The 26176-nt window shown below is 44.0% G+C and overlaps 1 protein-coding gene across 4 annotated transcripts in view; it reads right to left on the bottom strand.

Moving 5' to 3' along the window:
• LOC143299024 (uncharacterized) overlaps positions 1–22074 on the bottom strand; it is a 72226-nt gene extending 50152 nt beyond the window's left edge. Inside the window, exons 1-3 of one of the 4 annotated variants that reach the window (XM_076612103.1) lie at positions 21317–22074; positions 10884–10985; positions 333–1565 (exon numbers count right to left, since the gene is read on the bottom strand). In XM_076612103.1, coding sequence (XP_076468218.1) covers positions 333–1464 — 1132 coding nt within the window. In that variant the 5' untranslated portion in view covers positions 1465–1565; positions 10884–10985; positions 21317–22074. Of the gene's footprint in view, positions 1–332; positions 1566–8209; positions 8332–10883; positions 11205–21316 lie in introns of those variants that run through there. The other 3 variants (XM_076612104.1, XM_076612102.1, XM_076612105.1) reach the window with 3 other exon arrangements.
• Positions 22075–26176: the final 4102 nt, after the last annotated feature.

Here is a 26176-nt window from a genome sequence, read left to right as displayed (position 1 = left end):
AGAAAATCAGGAAAGAGAAAAGAAGGGAAGGGAAGAGAGGAGAAGGAAAGAGATCAGACAGAAGTGGAGAGGAAAAGTGAGGAAAAGAAAAAGAGAGGAGAACAGGAGAAGAGGGAGGAGTAAAGAGGAGAAGCCTAGGAGAGAAGGGGAAGACAAGAGAAAAGAGAGGAGAGGAAAAAAAGAGAATGGAAGAGAAGAGAGGAGAAAGGAACAGAAGACAACGCAACCCAGCCCAACCCTGGAACAAACAGAAGCACACAACACAAGCCCCCCCCCCCCCCCCCCCGAACCCCTCCCTCCCTCCTCTCGCTCATTCCCATTCCACCACCCACCTGGCCACTGAGCCTTCCACTGGTGGGCGTGGGACTTGGTCGTCTTCATCCACGGGAACTGCAGTCGCTGCTGCTGCTGCTGCTGCTGCTGCTGTGCTTGCTGCTCACCGCCTTGGGTCGTGGCGGGCGTGTGTGCTGCCCCGTGGACCCCCACCACCATCCCCTGATGATGCTGCTGTTGCTGGGAGTGGGCGGGAGGGGGCTGCTGCATCCCTAGCATCCCCGGCGGGGAAGGGGAGGAGGAGGAGGAGGAGGAGGGGGCAGGAGGGGGGGAAGCCATGCCGGCCGTCTCCAGGAGGAGGGAGGAGGAGGAGGAGTGTGGAGGGGGGAGGCTGGTGGGGGTGGGGGTGGTGCCTGGGCCAGGCTGTTGTTGCTGTTGTGGTTGTGGTTGGTGTGGTTGCATATGCGCGGGGACGGGGCTGCTGAGCATGGGGGATGACGAGGACAGTCCGTGAGGGGCGTGTCTCTGCTGGCTGGTTGGCGTCATGGAGGACACTCCGTGATGCTGGTGGTGGTGGTGGTGTTGTTGATGGTGGTGGTGGTGATTATAGTCATGAAGGTCCTGCTGGTGCTGCAGATGGTGGTGATGCTGCTGCTGCTGCTGCTGTTGTGAAGGATGCAGCGAGGACGAGTTGTGGTGCTGGTGGTGGTGGTGGGGATGGTGGGCCAACGGGTGGGAACCCCCTCCTCCTCCTCCTCCTCCCAGGTTGTAACCACCTCCTCCTCCCCCGTCAGACGGGGACCCGTCACCCACCTCCACCATCAGTCCAGGATCCACCAGCCCCCCCAGGCCCCCCACCCCGACCCCCATGGGATCCACCACCGACATGGACTGACCCCCGAACACCATGTGGGCAGCCGCGGCGGCGGCGGCTGCGGCGGAAGTGGCGGATCCTCTGGCGTAGTAACAGGCCGGGGGCTGGTTGTGGGGGTGGCTGTGCAGGTGGTGGGGGCCGCCGTAAGGGGCGCTGCTCCCTCCCCCCATGCCCCCGCCCCCCACTCCCCCTCCTCCACCCATCATGCCCCCGGACCCTCCGTACCCCCCACCGCTGTTGCTGTTACTGGTGCTGTGGACGTCCCGCGGGTAGAGGGCGGCGGCCTGGGGGTGGTGGGGGTAGAAGGAAGTGTCCATGGTGTTTTCTTTGGAGGGGGTTCGCTGAGAGGTGAGCCTGGCGGGGTTGAGCGGTGCTGTGCTGTGCTGGGCTGTGTCGTTCGGCTTTTGGTGAAATCAACCTGTTGGCGAGTGATAATAATAATCATAATAATGATAATGACAATGATACTATTACTACTACTGCCATTAACAACCGCTACTACTACTACTACAATTATTACTACTACCCCTACCACCACAACTTCTACCACCACTGCTACTAAGACGATAATGATGATGGCGATGATGATAATAACAGTAACTACAACAATAACGATGAAGACGACGACGATGATGATAATGATGATAGAGTGCTATATATCGCCCCATGCATTTATGTACTCCTGTCGCTTTCTATGCCACCCCTTCAACATCTGGTCTGACAACACACAGACCGACAAGCCCCCCGCCCCGAAACCAAACCATGTCAGCTGAGAGAAAATAACCTGTACTCCATCTCGCTCACTACGATCAGCTTCGGATCCACTCCACTTACGCATACCCAGATTCAAACTCTCGACTGTTGGCCGCCGTTCTTTCTCTGTCTCTGGACCTTGCAATTGGAATGAACTTCCTCTTTCGCTTCGTCAGGTCTCCGCGCTCAGCTCTTTCAAGTCTGGCCTTAAAACCCACCTCTTCCCAAAATAGCCTCCCTTCCCTGCCTCTTCCTGTTCTTTAGTTTCTCCAGTTTTAGAGTTATGCGTGCGTGAGAATGACTGGTGCGAAAGCGCTTAGATTTGTCTATGCACAAGATTCAGCGCTATATAAGTACCATTATTATTATTATTAACTCTGGGCAAAGAGAGAGCAGAAAAGGAAAGCCGCTGGAAGAGCAAACTGCGTGCAACGACAGCCATAGTGCAGCAGCTACACCCACAGTCTGCTTCGGATCCACACTGTTTCCGCGTACCCAGATTCAAACACTCCACTGTTGGACGCCGTTCTTTCTCTGTCTCTGGACCTTGCATTTGGAAGGAACTTCCTCTTTCGCTTCGTCAGGTCTCCGCACTCAGCTCTTTCAAGTCTGGCCTGAAAACCCGCCTCTTCACAAAATGCTACATAAAATCCAGACTTTATCAACAGTTGTCCGAGGCACATTTTTAAGATCTGCTGGCCAGACAAAATTAATAACGAGGACCTGTGGCAAAGAGGGCGACAGGAACCAGTGAAGAAACAGATCCTGAGATGAAAATTGGGGATGGATTGGCCATACCTTGAGGAAATCGCCATCCAGTACTACACGCCAGGCCCTGACCTGGAACCCCCAGGGGACAAGGGAGAGAGGACAGCCAAAGAACAGCTGGAGGCGGGGCACTGAAGAAGAGCTAAAGAGGCTGTGATCCAGCTGGAGGGATGCAGAAAGGACAGCCCAGAGTCGAGTTCTGTGGAGAAACGTCACTGATGGTCTATGCTGCACAGACAGCGAAGGGCCTAAGTAAGTAAGGGGATTCTATGTGGGTTGGGGATTATCGTGTATCGTTATACGTCCACCAAGGAAGCGAGGGAATCTGAGCGCGCTGGTTCGAATCACGGCTCAGCCGCCGATATTTTCTCCCCATCCACTGGACCTTGAGTGGTGGTCTGGACACTAGTCATTCCGATGAGACGATAAACCGTGGTCCCGTGTTCAGCATGCACTTTGCGCACGTAAAAGAACCCACGGCAACAAAAGGGTTGTTCCTGGCAAAATTCTGTAGAAAAATCCACTTCGATAGGAAAAACAAATGAACCAGCACGCAGGAAATTAAAAAAAGAAAGAAAAAAGAGTGGCGCTGTAGTGTAGCGACGCGCTCTCCCTGGGGAGAGCAGCCCGAATTTCACACAGAGAAATCTGTTGTGATAAAAAGAGAAATACAATACTGTACATTGACAGGACCCCGGCATCCACAAGGAGGAGTGAAATCACGGGAGACAGGAAGAACTCGCTGTTGCAGCCCCCAGGATGAAAGCAAAACCCATAAGCTAGATAATTATACATGGACGTGTCTCATAGATGCTCAGGAACCATTATGACTGTTCCTCAAGTGATTGTTTGTTATTTGAATTATCTTGAGAATTGTTTCGTTATTGTTATATTTCAATTTGTAAAACGCCTTGATCCTCTCTGTGAGGAAACAGCGCTATGGAACAGCACTTCATCATTATTATTATTATTATTATTATTATTATTAAAAAGTGTGACGTCTCCTGTCGACCTAACGTCCATCGCTGACTCTGGACTGCCTGCAAAGAAACCAACCTGAGCATGGCCGTGCGGTACGGGATTATTATTGTTATTATTCATAATTATTAATTTCTTCATTATTATGATAATGTGTTCTTCTTCTTCTTCTTTTCATTATCATCATTATCGTGAATGACCCGGGATTTATCGGCGGAAGAGTAACCCCACAGTGACGGCGCCAGTGACAGGGCGGAACACAACGAACTGACATAACCCACCAAGATTTCCCCAAATGAATCAACAAATATGAACGATCTGACATAAGCCACCAAGATTTCCCCAAATGACTCAACAAATATAAACGATCTGACATAAGCCACCAAGATTTCCCCAAATGAATCAACAAATATAAACGAACATAGCATTCAGTAACTGAGTAGCTGACTTCTGAAATAAACAAAAAAAAACAACAAAGAAACAAACAAACAAAAAACAAACAAAAATCCTCTGTATATGATTATGTAAGTACAAAGCAGCATACTACTTATGAAAACATATACAAGTTGCTCCCCCCCCCATACTCCCCCCCTTCCCTTTGGGACCCCCCCTTGCCGGATCCTTTAGCACCCTCTCCCTTAAAACGCATTCTAATCCACTCCACAAACACACATTCGAACACATAAAACCATCAGCAAACATATCCGTCTAGCATCTATTCTATCTCCGTGCTTACATTTCAGTTACAGAAAAAAATTCTCATTACACAGCGAAAACAAAACAAAACCAAACAAACAAACAAACAAAACCAAACAAACAAACAAAAAACAAACAAACAAACCAACAACAACAAAAGAAAAACAAACAAACAAAAACAAATAAACAAACATACAAACAAAAAACCACGCAAGTTGTCGATTGCTCACTTAACAGTGACTCGACAAAGTAGGTTAAAAAAAGAAAGAATAAAAAAAGAGCCCCCTTTCCCACCACCCTTAAAATGTGAAAGAGAGAGAGACACAGAGAGACACAGAGAGAGACAGAGAGAGAGAGAGACAGAAAGAAAGAGAGAAAGAGGGGTTGGGGGGGGAGGGAAGGGGAGGAAGTGTGAAGGGGAAGTTCGGAAGGAAAAGATGGATTTCTGGCTTCAAATAAATCAGTCAGGCAGAAAATAGCTTTTCCACGCCACGACGGAGAGGGTGGGTCATAACGAAAGAGGCTTCTTCTGTTACAAAAAAAAAAGTTAACAGTGTAATAATCTGCAGTTTTGGAAGGATTTAAACATAAGCAACACTTGCACAGTCTGCTCAACGAAAATAAGAATAACAAGAGAGGCAAGGCCTTCAAGACTCACTTGTGAGACACACACACACACACAAAATAATTAAAAAAAATTAATCGTTGAAATGTGTTCTGTAATTGTTATTATAAAGTCTCGGGTTAAAAAAAAAAAAAAAATCCTGACGGCAGATTCGAACCCCGCGTGTTCGGGTGAGAAGAAACTGTCTTACCCACTACACTATCGTGACTCCTTATCTGACGTTCGAAAATTTGATATTTAAACATGCTTTTTTAAAGGGCGATAAATCGATTGCCGCGGTATTCGCAGTGAGAACGCTGTTTAAATATTATTCTGGTGTATCTTTGGCATTCAAAACATCTTTTAGGGCAATTTAAAATTCTTTTTAGGTCCGCGGTAAAGCAGATGTGGCTATCGCCGCAATCACACTGCAACATTTAGCCGTTTTCTCTGGATCTAGAAAGACGTACAAGTTTAGTTACACCCGCCGGGAATGTACGACACGGTCGATTCAATTTCTCTTTTATGTTCATTCTAGTTTTATAGTTTTAAAGTTGATATGAAAATTGAGTATTTTGTTAAACTAATAACATGTAGAGCCAAGTACAAGTACTTCTAAACGTCGTATGAAGTGAAAAGGACTTCATTTTGAGAAAAGTCAAGATTGGAAATTTTTACGTTTCATCAAGAGTATTAACTCTCATGGTTTATTATCTTTAACTGTGAATTCCGACTGATTTTGTTAATATTTTTATGGCAGTTTGGGGCATAATCCAGTAAGTGATGAGGCGTTCACAAATCTTTGAATAAATATTTAACGTGGGGCATAATCCAGTAAGTGATGAGGCGTTCACAAATCTTTATCTGAATAAATATTTAACGGTCTCCTTCTCCAACTTTCCATCACATGTTATCGTGTATTGTCGATTGAATATAAAATTGAACGGGCTGGTCAACAACTTGAAACAAAATGGCGTCATTCGATCGCGTTCGCGAGGAATATGAGCACGCGCTTTGAATATGTATAATTATGTGTACGCAACTGATTTTTGCCCATGACCTTCAGGGCTCAGCCAATAGATCTATAAAGTCCACTCGTAGTATTGATTTTAGTATTTTTCGAAAAAGACCACTTGGGCGAATGAACATAGTGAAATCCCTGTACACTGAGAGTAAAACACACAAGCTTTATATGTATTGGGTATAATTTCAAAATGTAATGTCTAAGATGAGAAAGATCAGTTTAAAGCAAATTAACCCCCCTAGCATTAATTACAGATTAATTTCCCTTTTTTTACTATCTGCAAAAAGACATGCAAAATAAATATAACTTCCATGCTTAGCAAAAGTAGTTCCTGTTTGAACAAAAAATGATAAAAATGACTGCTCTTGTTGTTGTGTCAGAATATCAGATCAAAGTGCCAAGTTTAGAGAAAAAAAAATATATATAACAGTAAATTCAGTTTGCATATTAATTTGGCTTCTTTTCTTATTTTTTTGTGTGCCCATCCCAGAGGTGCAGTATTGTTTTAAACAAGATGACTGGAGAGAACTGAATTTTTCCTATTTTTACGCCAAATTTGGTGTCAACTGAAAAAATATTTGCAGAGAAAATGGCAACGTTAAAGTTTACCACAGACACAGAGCAACCGAAAGGAGGAGTTTGTATTATACTCCATGTTTGGTGTTTACATATACTTACCATGTCAAACTGATGCAAACTAGGCCTATGGTTTGCTCTGTTTGGCCAAATTTCGCGCGGCTAACAGTGAAAAAACGCCCCTCTTAGTCTGGCCCGCTCTTAGCCAATCAAACGCCTCTAACAGCAACCGAACACCGGGTTAAAACACAGACTTACTTTGTTTACACAAGTGATTCAAAAATTTAAAAAAAAGAAAGATATAAAAGTATAAAGTCCGCACCAATGCATGATAAGTCTAGTATCAGCAAATATTTCTGTAATGCGATGGATAGCCTGGGTATGTGCAATCGTAAAAGCTATCTCAAGCACAGAAGCAAGTTTACAGAAACTGTTCAGTTTTTTCCCCCCAATTAAAAACGTAAGAAATATTTAACCTAAAAAAACTAGAGCGTTAAACAAAAGAAATTCTTTCAAAGTAAAATAATTAGAAAAAGTAAAAAATCCGTCAAATAAAAAAGGGACCATATTATCAGAAAGAAACAAATCCATATATTTTTTATACAAACAATAATCGTTTAAAAAGTGAACAGTTGAAAGTAAAAGAAGAAGAAGAAGAAAAAAAACAAAAAAAAAAAACACCACACACACAAAAAACCCCACCAAACAAACAACCACGCCCCCCTTCCCCCGAAAACCCCCCCACAAAAAACGCAACCACACCATAAAACAAACAAAACAAACAAAAACAAACAAACAACAGCAAAAGAGAAAGATCAAAGAAACAGAAAATACCCGTACAATTCTTATCCATTCAAATGAACAGTCCATGAACAGAGCCGTGAAACCACCGAAATGGGAATCTCAAAGAAAGCGGGGAAATATAATATGTATAGTTAGACATACGTACAACAAAAGTGGTACAGCTGATCATGTACTGTGATGTATTGGCATTGTTATTATTCTAGAATAAAATTCTCTTCAAACCAAAAAGACAGCATGTTTAAAAAAAAAACAAAAAAAAAACAAAAACAAAAAAAAAAAAAACAAGAAAAAAAATGTTTTGTACAGTTTGATAAACCGACAAGTGAATTAACTGATAAAACTTTAAAAAAAACAAACAAACAAAAAAAACCCCAAAAAACACGCGACAAGAACGTAAAAGAAAAAAAAAAAGGAAAACAAACATTAAATAAACAAACTGAAATAACTGCATTATCCAAAATCAAAAGATTTCATGTTAAACAAAAACCTCGAAGAGAGAGAGAGAGAGAGAGAGAGAAATCCAAACCGCTTTCACCCATGAAACCCCCTCCCCCCAAAAAAAACAAAACACACAGAAATCAAAAGCAAACCGTGTAACGCCGGAGAACTGGGAAACCAAAGAGATTCTTTGTGGGAGCTATTTTTTATTCATAGTGAATCTCTCAGCATTAACAAGAAACATAAATGTTCACAAACACATGTAAATGAGAGAGAAACGACCCAAGACACAAAGCTGAGAAGCAGAATTAATATGATTCATGAACTGCAAAAGGCAAAGGATAAATAGATGGCTCATGCTGAAAACGCAGAGTTGGTAACGGCCAAGAGATCAAACAATCAAACAAACAAACAAACAAACCGGATTTCAAAGAATCTTCCAGGACCCGTCCCCTTCCAAGGACTGCTTACTCAGAGGGTCACGTGACAGGCACGTGCTACTCTCTCCACCACGTGCACGCGGGTGCCATGATTCAATTGTCCTCAAACCCAAACAGAGAGAAGCCCTGTGTCGTAATTTTTGGTCCAAACACAATTTTATCAAAACTTTAGGAAAAGAGTACCTATAAATCTAAGTGTACATGATTATGAACAACAACAAGCATAGCATATGGCGCACTCAAAACGTAAATTGCAGAAATCGTTGTCAGTAATTTATATTTTTGTCATTCTGACACTCACGGTATATGTGCGTGTGGCTCTGTGGGTGATTTAAGAAAAGGGATTTTTTAAAAACCATGTTTGCATTTTCAAAAGGAAAAAAAACGTGAGAAATGAGAATAATACAAGGAATATACACATCTGTTAATTTGGGAGATCAGAAAAAAAAAATTATCCACCCTTAACCCATCAGGGATCGTGACCGTGATTCGAACCCAGGACCCTCAGATTTTAACAACCTGGCTGCTATGCCCGTCAGCACAGAACCCGATCTTTGCACAAACCCAACGCGCTGATCAGGCCTTGAGGCCTTAGTGTACAGCACTGAAACAGAACAGAATACTTCAGATAATGTCATCAACGGGGATTTTAAAGCATGAACGGCACGGGGCGCGACAGCCAACCGGCCAGAGAACTGAAAATGTCCGCGTGAGGTTCCTGACTTGAACGAAATCCTGCCAGTGCCTGCTGGACAAACGGTGGACTTTGTTCGATCCCCATGGTCAACAAACGTGGGCGCCTGCTAAAATCCACCACTACTTGTGAGTATACGCACGCTTATCATTCGGTAATCAGTGTCAGAGGAAAGAAGTTGAACAGAGGAAATCCTGGAGATCCACCAACAAAAGACCCCCACCCCCAATAATACAATCATGCACAGATCCAAGAAAAAGAAAAGGAAGGAGCAGTGCTATAAAAACAGAAATCCCAACGAAGTTGTGTACAGACACACAGAGAAAGTTCTGGGATCCAGTTTGAGAAGGACTGCCAAAGTACAAATCATGTACTTATTGTACATGCGAGTTATGACAACCACAAGCTCCCCGTTTATCAGAAGGAAATACAGCTGCTGTGCAGAAAGAAAAAAAAAAAAAAAAAGAAAAAAAGAAGACAGTACCAGACAAACAGTGCGAGACAAAGGAACGTCCTGGAATGAACTTTCAGTCTAACAGATAAGGTGGTAACCAGCTCACATCTGATCCCAGTTTTATTTATAACCAACGTTTCTTACTGCCTCTATTGTGTCAGATCCTGGCTTGGTGTGAGCGATTCACAGAGGATTGCCTGTGTCCTGGAAACCAACTGACATGATACCAACCGGAAAGGAAAAGGAATGGAGGAGAGAGAAAAAACAAACCAACCAAAAGAACAAGAACCTTAACAAATAGTAAAGAGTGGTAACTCTCTCCATTCACAAGGTACACAACTTCAAGTCAGTGTTGCTTTCGCTCCCGATTTGTTAAGAATCTGAACAGCTAATGATAGTCTTGAGATTTATTTATTTATTTATCTATTTATAGAGACATCTTGCTATAGCACATATTCTTGAAGCTCTATGCGCTTTACAATAGCGCTAAAACACCCACTTAAACATCCCCACCCAAACATATGCATATGATTTAAAACATGGGTAAGAGAGAACAATTAAAAAAAAAAAATCATGTCATTGAATAAATCAAGAAATGTATCAGATATAAAAAGAGAAAACGAAATAATGTGTGATTATGAACCAAGAAAAATTACAGCATGTTTCTGTGTCCGAAAAATAACTGAAAAACAAAACAATACAAAAAACAAAAACAAAAAACACACACCTCATGAACCTGAAAAGATACATGGGGTATCATAAAACGTACTTGAGGAGAACAAAACACACAAAAAACAAACCAACCCGAACAACAACAAAAAACAAATTAGAAGACCATCTGTTAATTAGTCACTACCCTATTCACTAACCAAACTCTACCCAAAAATCATGAACTCATTCCATTGTGAGACCCGGCATGGGATGTAAAAAAAAAAAAAAGAAGGTAAAAAAGAAACAAAATAAAATAAGACAGAACCGGACAGGTGAAAAAAGTGCAGTGGACTTTTATCAACGGTCTGTTGGTTTCATATCTGAATGTAATGTTTTCTCTCTCTAAGAGAGAGAGAGAGAGACAGAGACAGAGACAGAGAAACCAAAACACAAAAAACAAAAACAAAACAAAAACAAGACAATCCTTTTTAATTAACCAGTCTGGCCATCTTGTCCACCAACCAAACCCCACCAAAACTTGAACCTGTTCCAATGTCAGGTAATTCCATGAAGCCAACAAATCAACGAATATATAATAATAATAATAATAATAATGATAATCATCATCATCATTATCAACATCATCATCATAATGATGATGATGATGATGAAGGATATTATGATGATGATGATAACAATAATAATGACAATCATGAAGAAGAAGAAGCAGAAGAACAAGAACAAGAAAAATAAACTGCAGCAACAACAACAATAAAAAAGAATAAATAAAAAGCACAAACAAACAAAGATAAGTCAGAAGATAAATAAAACGTTAAAAAAAACAACAACAACTTACCTATACACCCCAGGAAGAAAAACAACACCACCAACAAATCTAATTTCACGCGCAGTGGCGAAGCGACTTTTCACATCTTCCACCCACCATCTGCAACAGGTTCTTCAAAACAACACCAGCAACAAGCTGAGAACTGGTCCTCGCCAAAGAGTAAAAACAAAATACAAATCATATAAATAAAAAACAAAAATGAAAACAAAAATAAAATACAAAAAAACAAATAAATGACTAAGAAAACAAAACAGTCTTTCTAGACAGGAAACTTTAATCCCCGAAGAACGGACCAAGGCGCTGGCAATTACATGTGGACCCCTACAAACTCCCAACGCCTGCAGCACGGCAAGTATGGACTAACCAACACCCCGCGGCTCTGCTTTGCTCTCTGGAGAGGCCGCCCACAGGGTCTGAAGAGTCCCCAGGAGAGAGAGAGAGAGAGAGAGAGAGAGAGGGGGGGGGGAGGGGAGAAAGAGAGAGAAATAGAGAGACGGCTGACCCCCCCAAACCCCCCCTCACCCCCCCCCCCTACACACACACACACACTGGCAATAGTTGCTGTTATCTTGGGAGCAGCCGGCATTGGACGAAAATTAATCAATTCACTTGTCGCAAGTCGCCGACGTTACCACCGGCTACCGGGCGCTGGTGAGATATCGCACGAAGGAATAGAGGAGGAAAAGAAAAAAAAAGAGACGAAAAAAAAGGAAGGAAAAAAGATCGAGGATGGAAGGTGGACAGGGTGGAGGGGTGGGTGTGCGGCGGTGGGGGGCAGGAGGGGGGGGGGAGGAGAAAAGAATATAAGGTAGGGAAGGGTAAATAAAAAAAAAATAAAAAAAAAAGGTGAAAAATAAATTGGGGGAAGAGTGGGGGACGGTATGGTAAGGGTGGGTGTGAGAAATAAAGATAAAGTGTGTTCGCGCCCCTTAACACACACACACACACACACACACACACACACACACACACACGTGCGCGTACTCGCAAGACACGTTTGAAAAATATTAATTGAGTATTAGAATGTTAGTCAACACGGCTTTGTTTCTGATCAGAAGCTTTTAAACTTCTGATGCTGTTTTCGTTTCAGCCATCTTTGTCCACTGAGCGGGGCACCCACACACACCCACCCACACACATCACATACACACGCACACACACACAATATAAACACACACCCACACATACACACACACATCACATACACACACACACATAAGCACACATATACACACACATATAAACACACACACACACACATAAGCACTCATACACACACACACACACATACACACACCCTCTCTCTATGTATGGTCAAACTGATCAAGCAGACGAAAGTGAAACTTATCAACTGCATTTTAACTCCCTGTAGCAGACGGCGGGATCAGTAGGTTACGTTCGAGTTTCAAAGTCCTCACCCACCCCAGATATACCATGTGATCGACGTAGACATCAACTCTGTGTTGACTGGAGTGTTGGGGTTCTGTCTAAACAACAGCACTGCAACAAAAATACAATCGTATGGAGGAAACTGAAGGCATCACGGTGGATAGTGGCAACAGATTTGTATTTGTAGTTCCTTTTATCACAACAGATTTCTCTGTGTGAAATTCGGGCTGCTCTCCCCAGGGAGAGCGCGTCGCTATACTACAGCGCCACCCATATTTTTCCTGCGTGCAGTTTTATTTGTTTTTCCTATCGAAGTGGATTTTTCTACAGAGTTTTGCCAGGAACAACCCTTTTGTTGCCGCGGGTTCTTTTACGTGGCGCTAAGTGCATGCTGCACACGGGACCTCGGTTTATCGTCTCATCCGAATGACTAGCGTCCAGACCACCTACTCAAGGTCTAGTGGATGGGGAGAAAATATCGGCGGCTGAGCCGTGATTCGAACCAGTGAGCTCAGTTCTCTCGCTTCCTAGGCGGACGCGTTACCTCTAGGCAAACACTCCACTTATTCGGGTGCATGCTGACCAAAATATTCTGGTGGATTTTTTTTTTTTTTTTTGCACATTCGGGTGGATATTGACAATTACATTCGGTTGGGCATGGACGATACCTTCGGGTGCATATCGACAACTCCTTCCGTGGATATTGACAACACTTTCAGGTGGTAATGGACCGATATAGACTAGTATAAACACTAACAACCCATTCGGGTGGATGTTTATAACACGTTTGGGTGGATATTGACAACATATTCGGGTGGGCATTGACAATACCTCAGATGGATATTGACAGCTCCTTTGGCGGGTATTGACACCACCTCTGGGTGGATGGGTGAAGGGTAACAACACCAACACAACATCAACAAGTTTGGGTGTATATTGACAACACATTCTAATGGATATTGACAGCACGTTTAGGCATCTTGACAACACAGTCGGCTGTCGAAGTCTCCCGGTGGATACTGATAACTCCTTCGGGTGGATAGTGACAACACGTTCGGCTGGACACTGATTCCATATTCAGGTGGATCTGGACAGTACCTTCGGGTGGGTATTGATCGCCAGGAGGATCGAATACACGACCTTGGGGATGGGCGCATGACGGCTTTGACCAAGCTGTTCAGGTACACACACACACACACACACACACTCACACACACCTGTACCCTCTCCGCGCCTTCAGGTGAGGTGGTGGCGAGGGTAGGGAGGGTACCACTGGGCCTGATCCCACTGGGGTACCACTGGGCCTGATCCCACTGAGACTAAGTCATAGTTTTACGCATCAACAGTTTCCGCTACCAGCTGCTGTTCCACGAGGACTATTCTTCCTCTTCTCCTTATTATTACTCAGAATCAGAATACCTTTATTATCTCGTAGAGAAATTAAGTGTGGTGAAGTCTGTGATACATACAAATTATAAGCAAAACGGTAAATTTGGACATACAACATATACATAACAAAATAATACTCAACTCAGCTAACCCACAAACTGAAAAAGAACCGAAATATTAATGTCGCCAAAGGCTTCGTACGGTAAGGGAACTAACTCCTGCACGGACAAGGCATCAAAGGGCCCACACGGCCACACACCCACATTACGTGGATGGTGTTATCGGACAAACATGGGCAAGAAAAACGGGGGGTGAGGGGGTGGGGTCGGGTGGATGGGCGGGGGGGTGAGGGTCTGGGGGGTGAGGGGTGAGGGGGGTATGGGGGGATGGGGCGGGGGTGGTGGTGCGGGGATAGGGGGAGTGGGGGGCGAGGGGCCCTGAGGGAGGCGGGGAGGGGGGGTCGGGGGGATGGGGGGGGGGGGGGAGTTGTGCAGTTGATACTCGGAGTTTGAGTTGCTCGGAGGTGTGGAAAGCTGACTGAGAGCGGAGGGTTTGATTCAACACTGTACACAAAGCCAGCAGTTTGTGATAAGATAGCTGGCTGGCTGTAGCTCGGTAGCGGGGACTCGGGCCATGATTTTCTTTTCATCAACCTCGGGCCAGGTTTGCCACATGAACTCCCAGAGTCGCAAACTGAGATTTGACTTGACAGTAAATCACGAAAGCAACGTGGACCAGAATCGCAGAGTTACGAGAGGCCCGGATGGAGAGAAGTGGACAAACACTTGTCTTCGTGGAATGAACTTGTCATTGAGGAAGACTGTGATCCCAAACCTGTATGCTATTTTGTCATGCTCAAAAGATTTCCAACACGTTGTTTGTGATCGGTAACAAATAGGTATGATATTAAAGCAAATGAAAAAATAAAACAGTACAGTTCAGTTCAGTTGCTTAAGTAGGCGTCGCTGCGTTCGGGCAAATCCATAAACGCAACATCTGCTAAGCAGATACCTTAGCAGCAGCGAAACCCAACGCGCTTAATCAGGCATTGAGGGGAAATAAGAAAAATGAAATGAAAATGATAAGGTATATAGACAAAAACACAGTGCAGACTGAAACTTAACCAGCTCAATAACTAGCTAATGAAAACATTACAAAATAGTTGAACACTAAAAGAATAAAATTCATGTATTGCACTGGTGCAACGGTTGTACTGAGGCGAAGTGAATCTTATAATTGTGTGTGTGTGTGTGTGTGTGTGTGTGTGTGTGCGTGCGCGCGCGCCTAGAGTTGACTTAATCAAGATTTTGCGCCTTTTAAATAGCATTATTAGTAGTAGTATTTTTATGTATTTATCTTTTTTTAAAATCAATTTATTTATTTTATTTTATTTTATTATTTTTAAAAATTATTTTTAATTTTAATTTTTGTTATTTTTTACTTGATTTATTTTATTATTATTATAATTATTTTTTTATTTTTTAAAAATTATGTTATTTTATTTACTTATTCATTTTATTTTTTCTCAAGGCCTGATTAAGCGCGTTGGGTTACGCTGCTGGTCAGGCATCTGCTTGGCAGATGTGGTGTAGCGTATATGGATTTGACCGAACGCAGTGACGCCTCCTTGAGGTACTGATACTGATACTGAATCTTCAAGATGCAACTGATGGAAACAACAACAGCAACAGCAGCAAACGAAGGACAAAAATGATCCTGCTCACCACTGAACTGAGCCCACCAACGAGAACACCACAAGGGAAATAACTCCAGGCAATGGACCAGGCATCACGGCCACACCACACCCCGCCTCCGATGACATCACTGGTTTTTATCGGACAAACGTGGAGGAGAAAAACGGTGGGAGGGTGTAGTTGAAACTGGGAGTTTGAGTTGTTGCTTGGAACAAGGGGGGAGGAGGTGTGGAGAAAGACAGCCTGACAGTGGAGGTTTGGAGTCAAGACCACTGTGAACAAAGGCCGTCACTGGGTGATAAGATAGCTGGGCCCATGAAGCGGGACTTGCATGCAAGGTGGACGCTACACCTCTCGTTTTTCTTTTCATCAACTTCCAGTCAGGTCTGCTATAATAATAAGCTGTCAAATCACAAGAGAGCGTTTTGACATGGTCGATAAGGGGTGAAGGCAGCGTCGACCTGACTCAAACTGAGCGGAAAGCAATGAAAATAATGCTGCCAGTCAAAACACGCTGGGAAGATGAGATTAATAAGTCATGGGTTAAAAACGAAACAAAACAAAACAACCCAACAGCAACAGTAGTCTGGAGAGGAATTTTCTGGTGAGAAACACTGAGATGTCAATCACCAATAGCAATCGATAATGATAATTTTGAAGAGCTGCAGAGCGTTGGAACATCCGTTCGATATGGAGAGATGGACCACACAAAAGCCATTCACTCATTCATTCATTCATCTTCTTTTATTGTTATCATTATTGTTGTTGCTGCTGCTGCTGCTGCCGCTGTTGTTCTTGTTGTTGTTCCTGTGGTTGTTATTATCATTATCGTTGTTATTATCATCATCATTGCTGCTGTTGTTGTTGTACCCACATTGTTCGCTTTACAGGTACAGCACGTCGTTTCCATCTCAGTGGTCCAAAAACAACAATGGACTGCTTTCCTTTCATCGGGGCTGGCGATGGTGGGCTGGTGGTGTCAAAAGACAAAAGATTTTGTGTGCACAAGTTGAGTTTGTCAACAGCGACCATTGCGCGCAGCAAGTACATATAGTTCCGTGTCACTCGTTCTGCACGTGCAAAAACATAGACAATGTATATATATACATATGTATATTTTTTGTTTGACGTCACAGTCTCATCTGAGCACAACATCGATCTCCAAAGAACTGCGTGAGCGTAGTTTGTCCAAGAAAATTTTCCTTATTATTATTTTTTTTAAAAAGTCGACAACGCCTGCTTCTGTTAGTCAAGTGGACATCTTCACTGAAGAGCAAACCCTCCCTCCCCCCCCCCACCGCCTCCGCCCGTCCCCCTACCTCCTCCTCCCACACACACACACCTTAAAACTTGTGGACTTGTGATCCTTTTTACAAACTTTTGTCCCACGTTCAACTGCCTCGCCCGCCACGCCGCTTTACTTCCGCTGTGCAGACACGACACAGCATCAGCCCAAAGTTCCTCGGTGCCTTTGCTGTCCTGCCCCCTCCCCCCCTTCACCCACCTCCCCTCCCCCTTTGGCCCTCTCACCCTCTCTCCCGCGTCCATAGCGAATCACACCGACAACCCCAGCGTTTTGCATGGGTGCCGTTTCGGGGTAGCTGTTGTTTTGTTGTTTTCTCTCTCCTCCTTTTCCGTTGTGCACGTGCTTCACGTGTGATGGTGACAGACGAGGGGGGGGGGGGGGGGAAGTAGGCAAGGACAGAACCATCCGACAGATGTGATGAGGGCTGGGGTGGAAGGATAAACAGATGTAATGAGGGAAGAGGGTAACGGATAGATGTAATGAGGGTAAGTGGTAAAGGACAGGCATGTAATGAGGGTAGAGAGTAAAGGATAGACATGTAATGAAGGTGGGGGTAATGGATAGATGTAATGAGGGTAGGGGGTAAAGGATAGACGTGTAATGAGGGTAGGGGGTACAGGACAGACTTGTAATGAGGGTAGGGGGTACAGGACAGACTTGTAACGAGGGTAAGGGGTAAAGGATAGATGTAATGAGGGTAGGGCTAAAGGATAGACATGTAATGAGGGTAGGGTAAAGGATAGACATGTAATGAGGGTAAGGATAGACATGTAATGAGGGTAGGGGTAGACATGTAATGAGGGTAGGGGTAAAGGACAGACATTAATGAGGGTAGGCGGTAAAAGACAGATGTAATGAGGATGTATTGAGGGTCACTAGGGGTAAAGGATAGACATGTAATGAGGGTAGGGGTGTGGAGTGATGGCCTAGACGTAACGCGTCCGCGTAGCAAGCGAGAGAACCTGAGCACGCTGGTTCGAATCACGGCTCAGCCGCCCATATTTTCTCCCCCTCCACTGGACCTTGAGTGGTGGTCTGGACGCTAGTCATTCCGATGAGACGATAAAGCGAGGTCCCGTGTGCAGCGTGCACTTAGCGCACGTAAAAGAAGCCAAGGCAACAAAAGGGTTGTTTCTGGCAAAATTCTGTAGGAAATACAAATTTAAACTGCACGCACAACAACAACAACAACAAAAAAAGAAAAAAAAAAGGGTGGCGCTGTCAGTGTAACGACGCACTCTCCCTGGGGGGGGGGGGGGGGGGAGCAGCCCGAGTTTCACAGAGAAATCTGTTGTGACGAGTAAGGAAAATACAATACAATACAAAACAGATTGAATGAGGGTAGGGGGTAAAGGATACAGATGTAATGAGGATAGAGGGTAAAGGATAGACATATAATGAGGGTAGGGGGTAAAGGATAGACATATGAGGGTAGGGGGTAAAGGATAGACATATAATGAGGGTAGGGGGTAAAGGATAGACATATAATGAGGGTAGGGGGTAAAGGATAGACATGCAGTATCAGTATCAGTAGCTCAAGGCGGCGTCACTGCGTTAGGATAAATCCATATGCGCTACACCACATTTGCCAAGCAGATGCCTGACCAGCAGCGTAACCCAACGCAGTGAGGGCAGATGGTAAAGGATACATGTAATGAGGGTAAGGGGTACACACATTGCAAACTTGAGCATACACACTCCCTACCGCCCAGCTTTTTTCTGACTGATTTTTTTTTCCCAGGCACGGACAAATGCCCACGTATACAAGCGTACTGTGTATGCGCTGAACCAAGAAAATAATTCTTTTTCCGAAAACTGACGGTCACAAAAGCATCAACATCAACATGGGCTGTGCCTCCCTCACCTCCCGCGCTGACATCTTCATTGACGTGTTGGTCACGGGTAACACACTGCCAATACATCCACAAGTTTCTCCCTCAGGACGGGCTGAGCAGCGTTCACAACAAGGCGTGGACGTTCACTCCGTCAGTCACACAGAGAAGTGGACGGAGTGGGCGAAAAGAAACGTGGATGTCGCCTATCACACCCGCACGCCAGTTAAATACTGTGGACTTCAGATCGTTTTAAAACTCCTGGCCAGCCGACCCTCCACTCCACGTTTCATTTCACGGTTCACGCCGCTTCCGCGACACAGAGACAGGACGTTGTGTTGGCCCGCAGTTTCATTTCAGGCCCCCTCCTCCCCCCTCTCCGCCCATGTCAACGAAAATATACACCGACAAGCATTGCGTTCTGCACGGGTGTCTTCACGATCACAGTTTGCCTTCTTGTTGTTCTGCACGTGCATCACAGGTGAGGGTGACAGAGCTGATGGGGGGGAAGGTAAGGGGGCGGAGGGGTGGGGGTGGGGGGTGGAAGGAAAGCAATACCCTAAAGAAATGATGAGGGTAGGTCACTGCAATGGGGAAAAGACAGATAGGCATTTAGGAGGGTTTACAGGCCTGCTTTTTGATGGACCCTTCGTCGCTTGCAGAGCACGAAGTTGGTCATATGACGTCATGGGCAGCCCACCTCCGAAACTAGCTTTTCTGAAAGTACGCTGCCTTTGTTCGGACAGCTTTGAGGCAGATCAGTTCGAATGCCTAATGGCAGAGATGTGACAAGAAACATGCTCAAAGTAAACATAGAAGACTAAAACAAATAATGGGTGTAATTATGAAACCAAATATATCTTGTAAACTTGCAAAAAACACTCTACGAAAATGTTCAAAAGTCCTTTCCTCAGAACAGCGATTTCCACGACGAAATTTTAGCCTTTCTGTGACCTGGAAAAATACAGGAAATGGAGACGCGCATGCGTACACGGTTGTTGCTGAAAAATAACCAGGTAACCTCCACGACAATCAGACGAAAGTGGGTGTGCAAACCTTCCCTACTGATGTGACTGGCGGAGTGAACGTCCACGTCTTGGTGTGAACACTACTCGTTCCGTTTTGAGGGGGGTGGGGGGGTGGGGGGGGGGGGGGGACTGTGACCATTACCCACAGATGAATACACGGAGGAAGGATATTAAATGTTCTGTATGTACGACGATTTTGACAAACACAAACGATTGAGTGACACAGTCCGGACTGGTTTTGGAATCAATTGCCCCCCCCCCCCCCCCCCGCCTCTCTCTGTGTCTCTATGTCTGTGTGTCTGTCTTTCTGTCTCTGTCTCTCTCCCTCTCTGTCTATCTCTGTCTCTGTGTGTGTGTGTGTGTGTGTGTGTGTGTGTGTGTGTGTGTGTGTGTGTGTGTCTCTCTCTCTCTCCCCCTCTCGCTCTTCATCCTCCTCCATACGTCACACCTCTCCATTGTACAAGGGCCTTTGACCGATGGAAAAAGAAAACCAATTCATTGTTCAGTCACACACACACACACACGCACACACACATATATATATCATTTCCTTAAAATCAATACCGTCATATATATATATATATATATATATATATATATGTGTGTGTGTGTGTGTGTGTGTGTGTGTGTGTGTGTGTGCGCGCGCGCGCATGTGTTTGTGCGTGTAGAGATGGGTGAAAATGTGTGTGGTGGGGAATTTCTTTCCAACATTTTGTGAACACTGTTCTAAATATCTTCAATCTCTTTTTATTTTTTTCTATTTTCTAATCTAAGGCCAACAGCAGCATGCCCTGCATGATTTTCTGACTGTAATTAATTCGAATTATATCATCCATTTTCTTTTTCTGTTCTTTGAGAATTTTACTCAGAGGCTAAAAATAAAGGACTGCATGTGTGTTTTAAGCCATTGAGGCAAAAACTGTGATCAAGCCAACAAAGGCGAAAATTTAGTTAACACCAAAGTGTTTTTGTGGTTTCTTCTTCTTTCTGTAAGTAAGTAAGTAAGTATATATATATATATATATATATATATATATATATATATATATATATATATATATATGTGTGTGTGTGTGTGCGTGTGCGTGTGTGTGTGTGTGTGTGTGTGTGAGCCACCCGCCTATCGTCCCCTTCTCCGTTTCTCACAAAGCCAAAATATAAGTATTCTGAAATCATTTCCTTAAAATTAATACCGTCATTTCTAGTTAACGACAGCACTCACACAGAGAGAGAGAAAATGGCAAGAAAAAGAGAGGGACGCAGACAGAGAGAGAGAGAGAGAGAGAGAGAGAGAGAGAGAGAGAGAGACGGACAGACAGACAGAACAGACAGACAGACAGACAGACACACAGAGAACAAAATAGAATTCTGTTCAGTAAGGCCAGAGCCCCATTTGAACGGGAGTGAACATGAATAACATTTTGAAAAGCGTAATATGCACGACACAATATTCCCCATAAAACAAACAAACAAACAGACAACAAATAAGACACATCAGCATCCACCGAGCCACATGTCTAGCTAATTAAGAAATGAAGGTATGAATATTCAATTCTGTACTTCACATGCCTGTTATATTAAAAAAAACACCCTGCCAACTGCAAATATAGTTTTATGACAATACAATCTCTCTTCGATTAAATGCCTTATAAGAGAGAGAGAGAGAGAGAGAGAGAGAGAGAGAGAGAGAGAGAGAAGAGAGAGAGAGAGAGAGAGAGAGACAGACAGACAGACAGACAGATGCATAGGTAGAGACAGAGAGACAGAAGAAATGCACGGTACAAACACAAAATCCCTACTGTACCAGGAAGCGGAAAGCTGGAAGCGGGGTCAGCGAAAGTCGAGGTGAGGAGGTTTGGTCCAAACTTGATCCCTCACTGCACACAACTGATCCATTACTCCTGACACACACACACACCCTGTCTTTTGACACCCCTGTTACCCCATAGAATTTGTCCAACGGCTCAACAGCTGTGTCAAACTTCGCAGATAGGCTGGATAAACAGTCTTTGGTCAATTACTGATGGTCCATCCTCACTCATCCCGCTTTGAGGCTGAAGATGGAATTTTACCTGTCGTTGAAAAGACTCCTTCGATTCATGTGGATTATGAATAACTCAGTAATAGCACAGTTCTTTAATTCGTTGTCGAAGACAAATTGCTGTGTTGTCATTGAAAAGACACACGAGTTAAATGGATACGAATTGTATACTTCATAAGCTACACTGTAAGAACTGATTCTAAGTAATTGGAGACATCACAATTCACCAATGAACTCGATGAACAATCCTTTGCATATGTGAAGGTGATCCGCAGTCCTCGTGCATGGCTGGTCTTTTGTGGTTTGCTGATATTTTCCTTCATCCTTACAACGTGGATCGAAAAACAAGGAGGAGTTTCACATGTACGCGACACAAGTTTTGCTTGCACAGTGCAGTAAATCGTCGAGATATTCCACTGCTAGGTTTGGGTGTGTGTCTGTGTGGTTTTGTTATCTGTTCATGCTTCAGTTTGCGAATAACACTTTTTTTGTTTGTTTGTTTTTTGTGTTGTTTTTTGTTTTTTTGTTTTGTTTTGTGGTATTTATTCTTTTGCCAAAATGCAGTCAGTCCTCGATGTATCTAACGTTTTTCTTCCTTCTTTTTTTTGTCACCGGTTCACGACACACATTTGTGAAAAGCTTGCACTCGTTTATTGTTTTTGTTGTTGTTTATCTTAAATTATTTTGAAAAAAATCATTTTTAGGTCCAGTCCTCAAGACACTAAAAACAGCTGATCTTTTCTTTGATTGTCATACCTATCAGCTCATTTCTTTCAGACTGCGAAGTGGTTTTTATTATTTTTTTTCCCACCACTACCACCACCACTCTGGTTTTCTTTGTATGAAGATTGATCATGTAGGTAGGGGAGACGTTTCACACGCACACACACTGACTCATGAAAACACACAGTTGCGACTTTCTTTTGAAATTGTTATCTCCGTGCAGAGGTGGGTGGGCGGCTGTCTACCCGGGCTGGCTGTTGTTCCTGGCGAGCCTTCAGGTCTTGCCGTCCGCCCCGGCCTGAGGGTAAACAGCGGCCGACCCAAACTTTGGGGGCAAACTTCAAAGCTGCTTCCCTCCGGGGTTTTGACAGTGCTGTAGGTCCAACTTCCTTTCTGCCCCCCCCCCCCCCCCCCCCGCCGCTCCCCAGCTCACCCTCTCTGTCTCTCTCTCACACACACGCGCGCGCGTGCACACACACACACACACACACACACAATTACAAACTAGAGCATACACTTCACACCGCACAGCTTTTTTCTTATTTTTTTCCCATGCACGGACAAATACGCGCGCGCACGTGCACACACACATACACACACACATACGCACGCATACACTCAAACAATCACACACATGTACAGACACACTATTATCACTTGAAATGAAAAACCAAACAAAGAAAACGATGAACTGAAGCCAAAAATGAACACACACACACACACACACACACACACACACACACACACACACACACACTTTATACCTAACCACTCCACCCCACTTTTTTCAAGAAAAAAACAAAGGAAAACAAAATAAAAGAAATTAAAAATATAGACTTTTATTTTTTGAATGCGGTGAACATCAACTTTACTTAGCAGACCGTCCGGTACGAAACTCGCAGCTAGCTCTTCCAGTAAGCAAGGAAGATAACTCTCACCGTTTGTTTGGCCGGGTGGATCGAAAACGCTTCCGCCAAGCGGCCTCTACAGTAAGTCGCTTATCTAGATTCCCCTGGATATAGGGGAATTCTGCTTCAGCTCTGTCACCGGTGTAGCTGAAAGAACAACGCATCCCCACGTCAGATTCATCCCACCAGGAAGGTTTTTTATTTTTTTTTTTATTTTTTTTGTTGTTGTTGTTGTATTTTTTACCCAAGGGAGATAGTTCGTTGATTTTGATGTGACGTCATGAGAAAATATGAAGGGACGTACGGTAAACTGATGGAACTTGTTGTGTTTTGGAGCCGTAGATAATTGTTGTGGCTTTGTCATGTCAGTAAAAACAAACAAAGAAACAAAGAAACAACAACAAAAAACAACAAACAAACACCGGAAGTGTAGATTGTTGTGGCATCAATATGCCTGTACAAAAATCAAACCTGCCTACCAAAACACACACACACACACACACACACACACACACATACACACACAAAAGAAAAGAAAAAAAGAAAAAGAACAACAGTCCAACTAATTTCCTAATAACCCCACCCCGGATTAAACCAGCTGCAACCCCCACCCCCACCCTCACCACCCAACCCCCATACCTCCTCCATCGTTGTCATATTAAATTTTGTGCTCAGAGCCATACTTGCATCCTAGCATTATAACTTCTCTATTCTCAAAACATCGGTTTTTCATTGTCAAGAGTGCAGCCGTTGTTTCAGCCAATAGTCTTTATCAGACAGAAAACTGGTTTTAGGGAAGTGCAAGAGACAAAGAGAGAGACAGAGACAGAAACAGAGAGACAGAGAAGCAGAGACTGGTTTAATTGTACAGACCATGGGCCTTTAGAACGGGAATGCACATTGCTCATACAAAAAGTATTACAAACGTACAGAAAGTTAGCAATATTCATAATCAATGATACATTTTCTGTAACCATCAGTAACGCTAATCTAAGAGAGAGAGAGAGAGAGAGAGAGAGAGAGAGAGAGCACGTAAACATAAACACAGTGGCAGATAAGCAGGAACGACGGATATGAGTGTGCAGAGGTGGCAAGGATTTCTCGAATCCAGTTCGCCAAAAACATATCACACACACACACACACACACACACACTCTCTCTCTCTCTCTCTCTCACCTCCACCACCACAACCTATCCCTCCTCTCACCCACCCACTCACACAAGCACAGGTTTTTGTTTTTTTTTCCCGCCAAATGCATGTTGTCGCTTGGAGGTGGAAAACTCTTTTGCCTTTCCCCTGTGTGAAAACTTCGTTTTTCTGTTTCGCTGTGCGCTCTTTCAAACACACTGATAGTGACTCACATTTGTCCATCGCATTACGCAAAGGAGGAGATAAACTCTCTACTAATTGAAAACATCAGTGACCTGTCGTTTTACTGTGTTATCTATCTATCTTTCTTTTTGTCTGTCTGTCTACCTGCTATCTATCTATCTGTCTCTTTGTCTGACAATCTATCTGTCCGTCAGTCTGTCTACCTGCTTGCTATCTACTGTCTATCTCTCTGTCTGACAGTCCATTTGTCAGTTTGTCTGTCTTTCCTTCTATCTGACTGTATATTGTTTCTTTCTTTATTACTGATTTTATTTCAGATTCAGAACAGCAACAGCAGTGATTAGCTCACCTATGATGCACCCCACTGCACTTTGATCCCAGGCAATGATACAGGAAACGAATGATGAGCGCCCAGTGGCAGCCGTCAGTTGGCTCCACCCAGGCAGGCAGCCTGTTGTGCAAATGACTGTAATAGTAAAGCGCTTTGAGCTTGGTCTCCGACCGAGAATAGGCGCTATATAAGTATCCATATCAGTCAATCAGTCAATGTTTCCACAGTGTCTCCTTCATCCTCAGCACTTTCCGGCTTGCGTCTTGAGTTCAGCTGAATTAATCCATTCATCCCTAGGGAGTTTACAGTCATAGCCGGTTCCCCTGCCATACTGATGCGGAAAAATGAAGAAAATATACTAAAGTCGGCCGGTTTTTCCTCCAAATTGACACGAAGAGACATAACCGGAAGCTGATGAAATTAATTCCCTTTGCTTGCAGTTCATGTACAAGCAGGGACGATACACAATTAAAAATCGAACGAATTTTGTCGCCATGGCAACGCTCGTGCGTAGGATTGAACGAGTCAAGCGTTAAGTCAGAAAACCAATTTGAACCTTAGACCGCTTAAATTTACTCACGAAAATCAGGTCTGGAACATACCACACAAAGACGTACTCTACCCCCCCACCCCGCCCCCAACCCCCTATCTCCCCCCCCCCTTTCCACTGAACGTGAGTGAAGAGGCTGTCACGCTCGGATATCGTGTGTCATATGTAGGATCGTCAGTTGTGTCCGACGATGACCACCAGAGCAGCAGAGGAGGCATCTGCTGTCCCGACAATCTGGGCTACAGTTTGATTATAGTGGAGAGTGCCTTGCCCAAGATAATCCCCACTCTCTCGGATGAGAGGGCGTTTGGACAGTTGGTGTTCAGATGGTTCCCTAAGCAAACCAGCCCTCAAGGCTGCAGAAGTATAAGCCAGTGCAAACTTTCCTCCTAGCTTGAGTCATATTCCTTCACAAAAAGACTTATATATGATAGTCGTGTCCGACTATGACCATCAGAACAGCAGAGAAGGCATCTGCTGTCCCGACTATCTGGGCTACAGTTTGATTATAGTGGAGAGTGCCTTGCCCAAGATAATCCCCACTCTCGGATGAGAGGGCGTTTGGACAGTTGGTGTTGAGATGGTTCCCAAAGGCCAACCAGCCCTCAAGGCTGCAGAAGTATAAGCCAGTGCAAACTTTCCTCCTAGTCTGAGTCCTATTCCTTCACAAAACACTAAGCTGTAAATAAATTCCCATAGCAGTGGAGAAATCATTGGTGATACAACTCTCATTTTGCTATTGGCCCAGCTGGGAACGTTTGTCACTCTCTGATATGTA

Source organism: Babylonia areolata, chromosome 24 (assembly GCF_041734735.1).
Source record: "Babylonia areolata isolate BAREFJ2019XMU chromosome 24, ASM4173473v1, whole genome shotgun sequence".
NCBI classification, from domain to species: Eukaryota; Metazoa; Mollusca; class Gastropoda; order Neogastropoda; family Buccinidae; genus Babylonia; species Babylonia areolata.
Note: the sequence above shows the minus strand (reverse complement) of the source record. Positions and strands in the feature narration are given on the sequence as shown.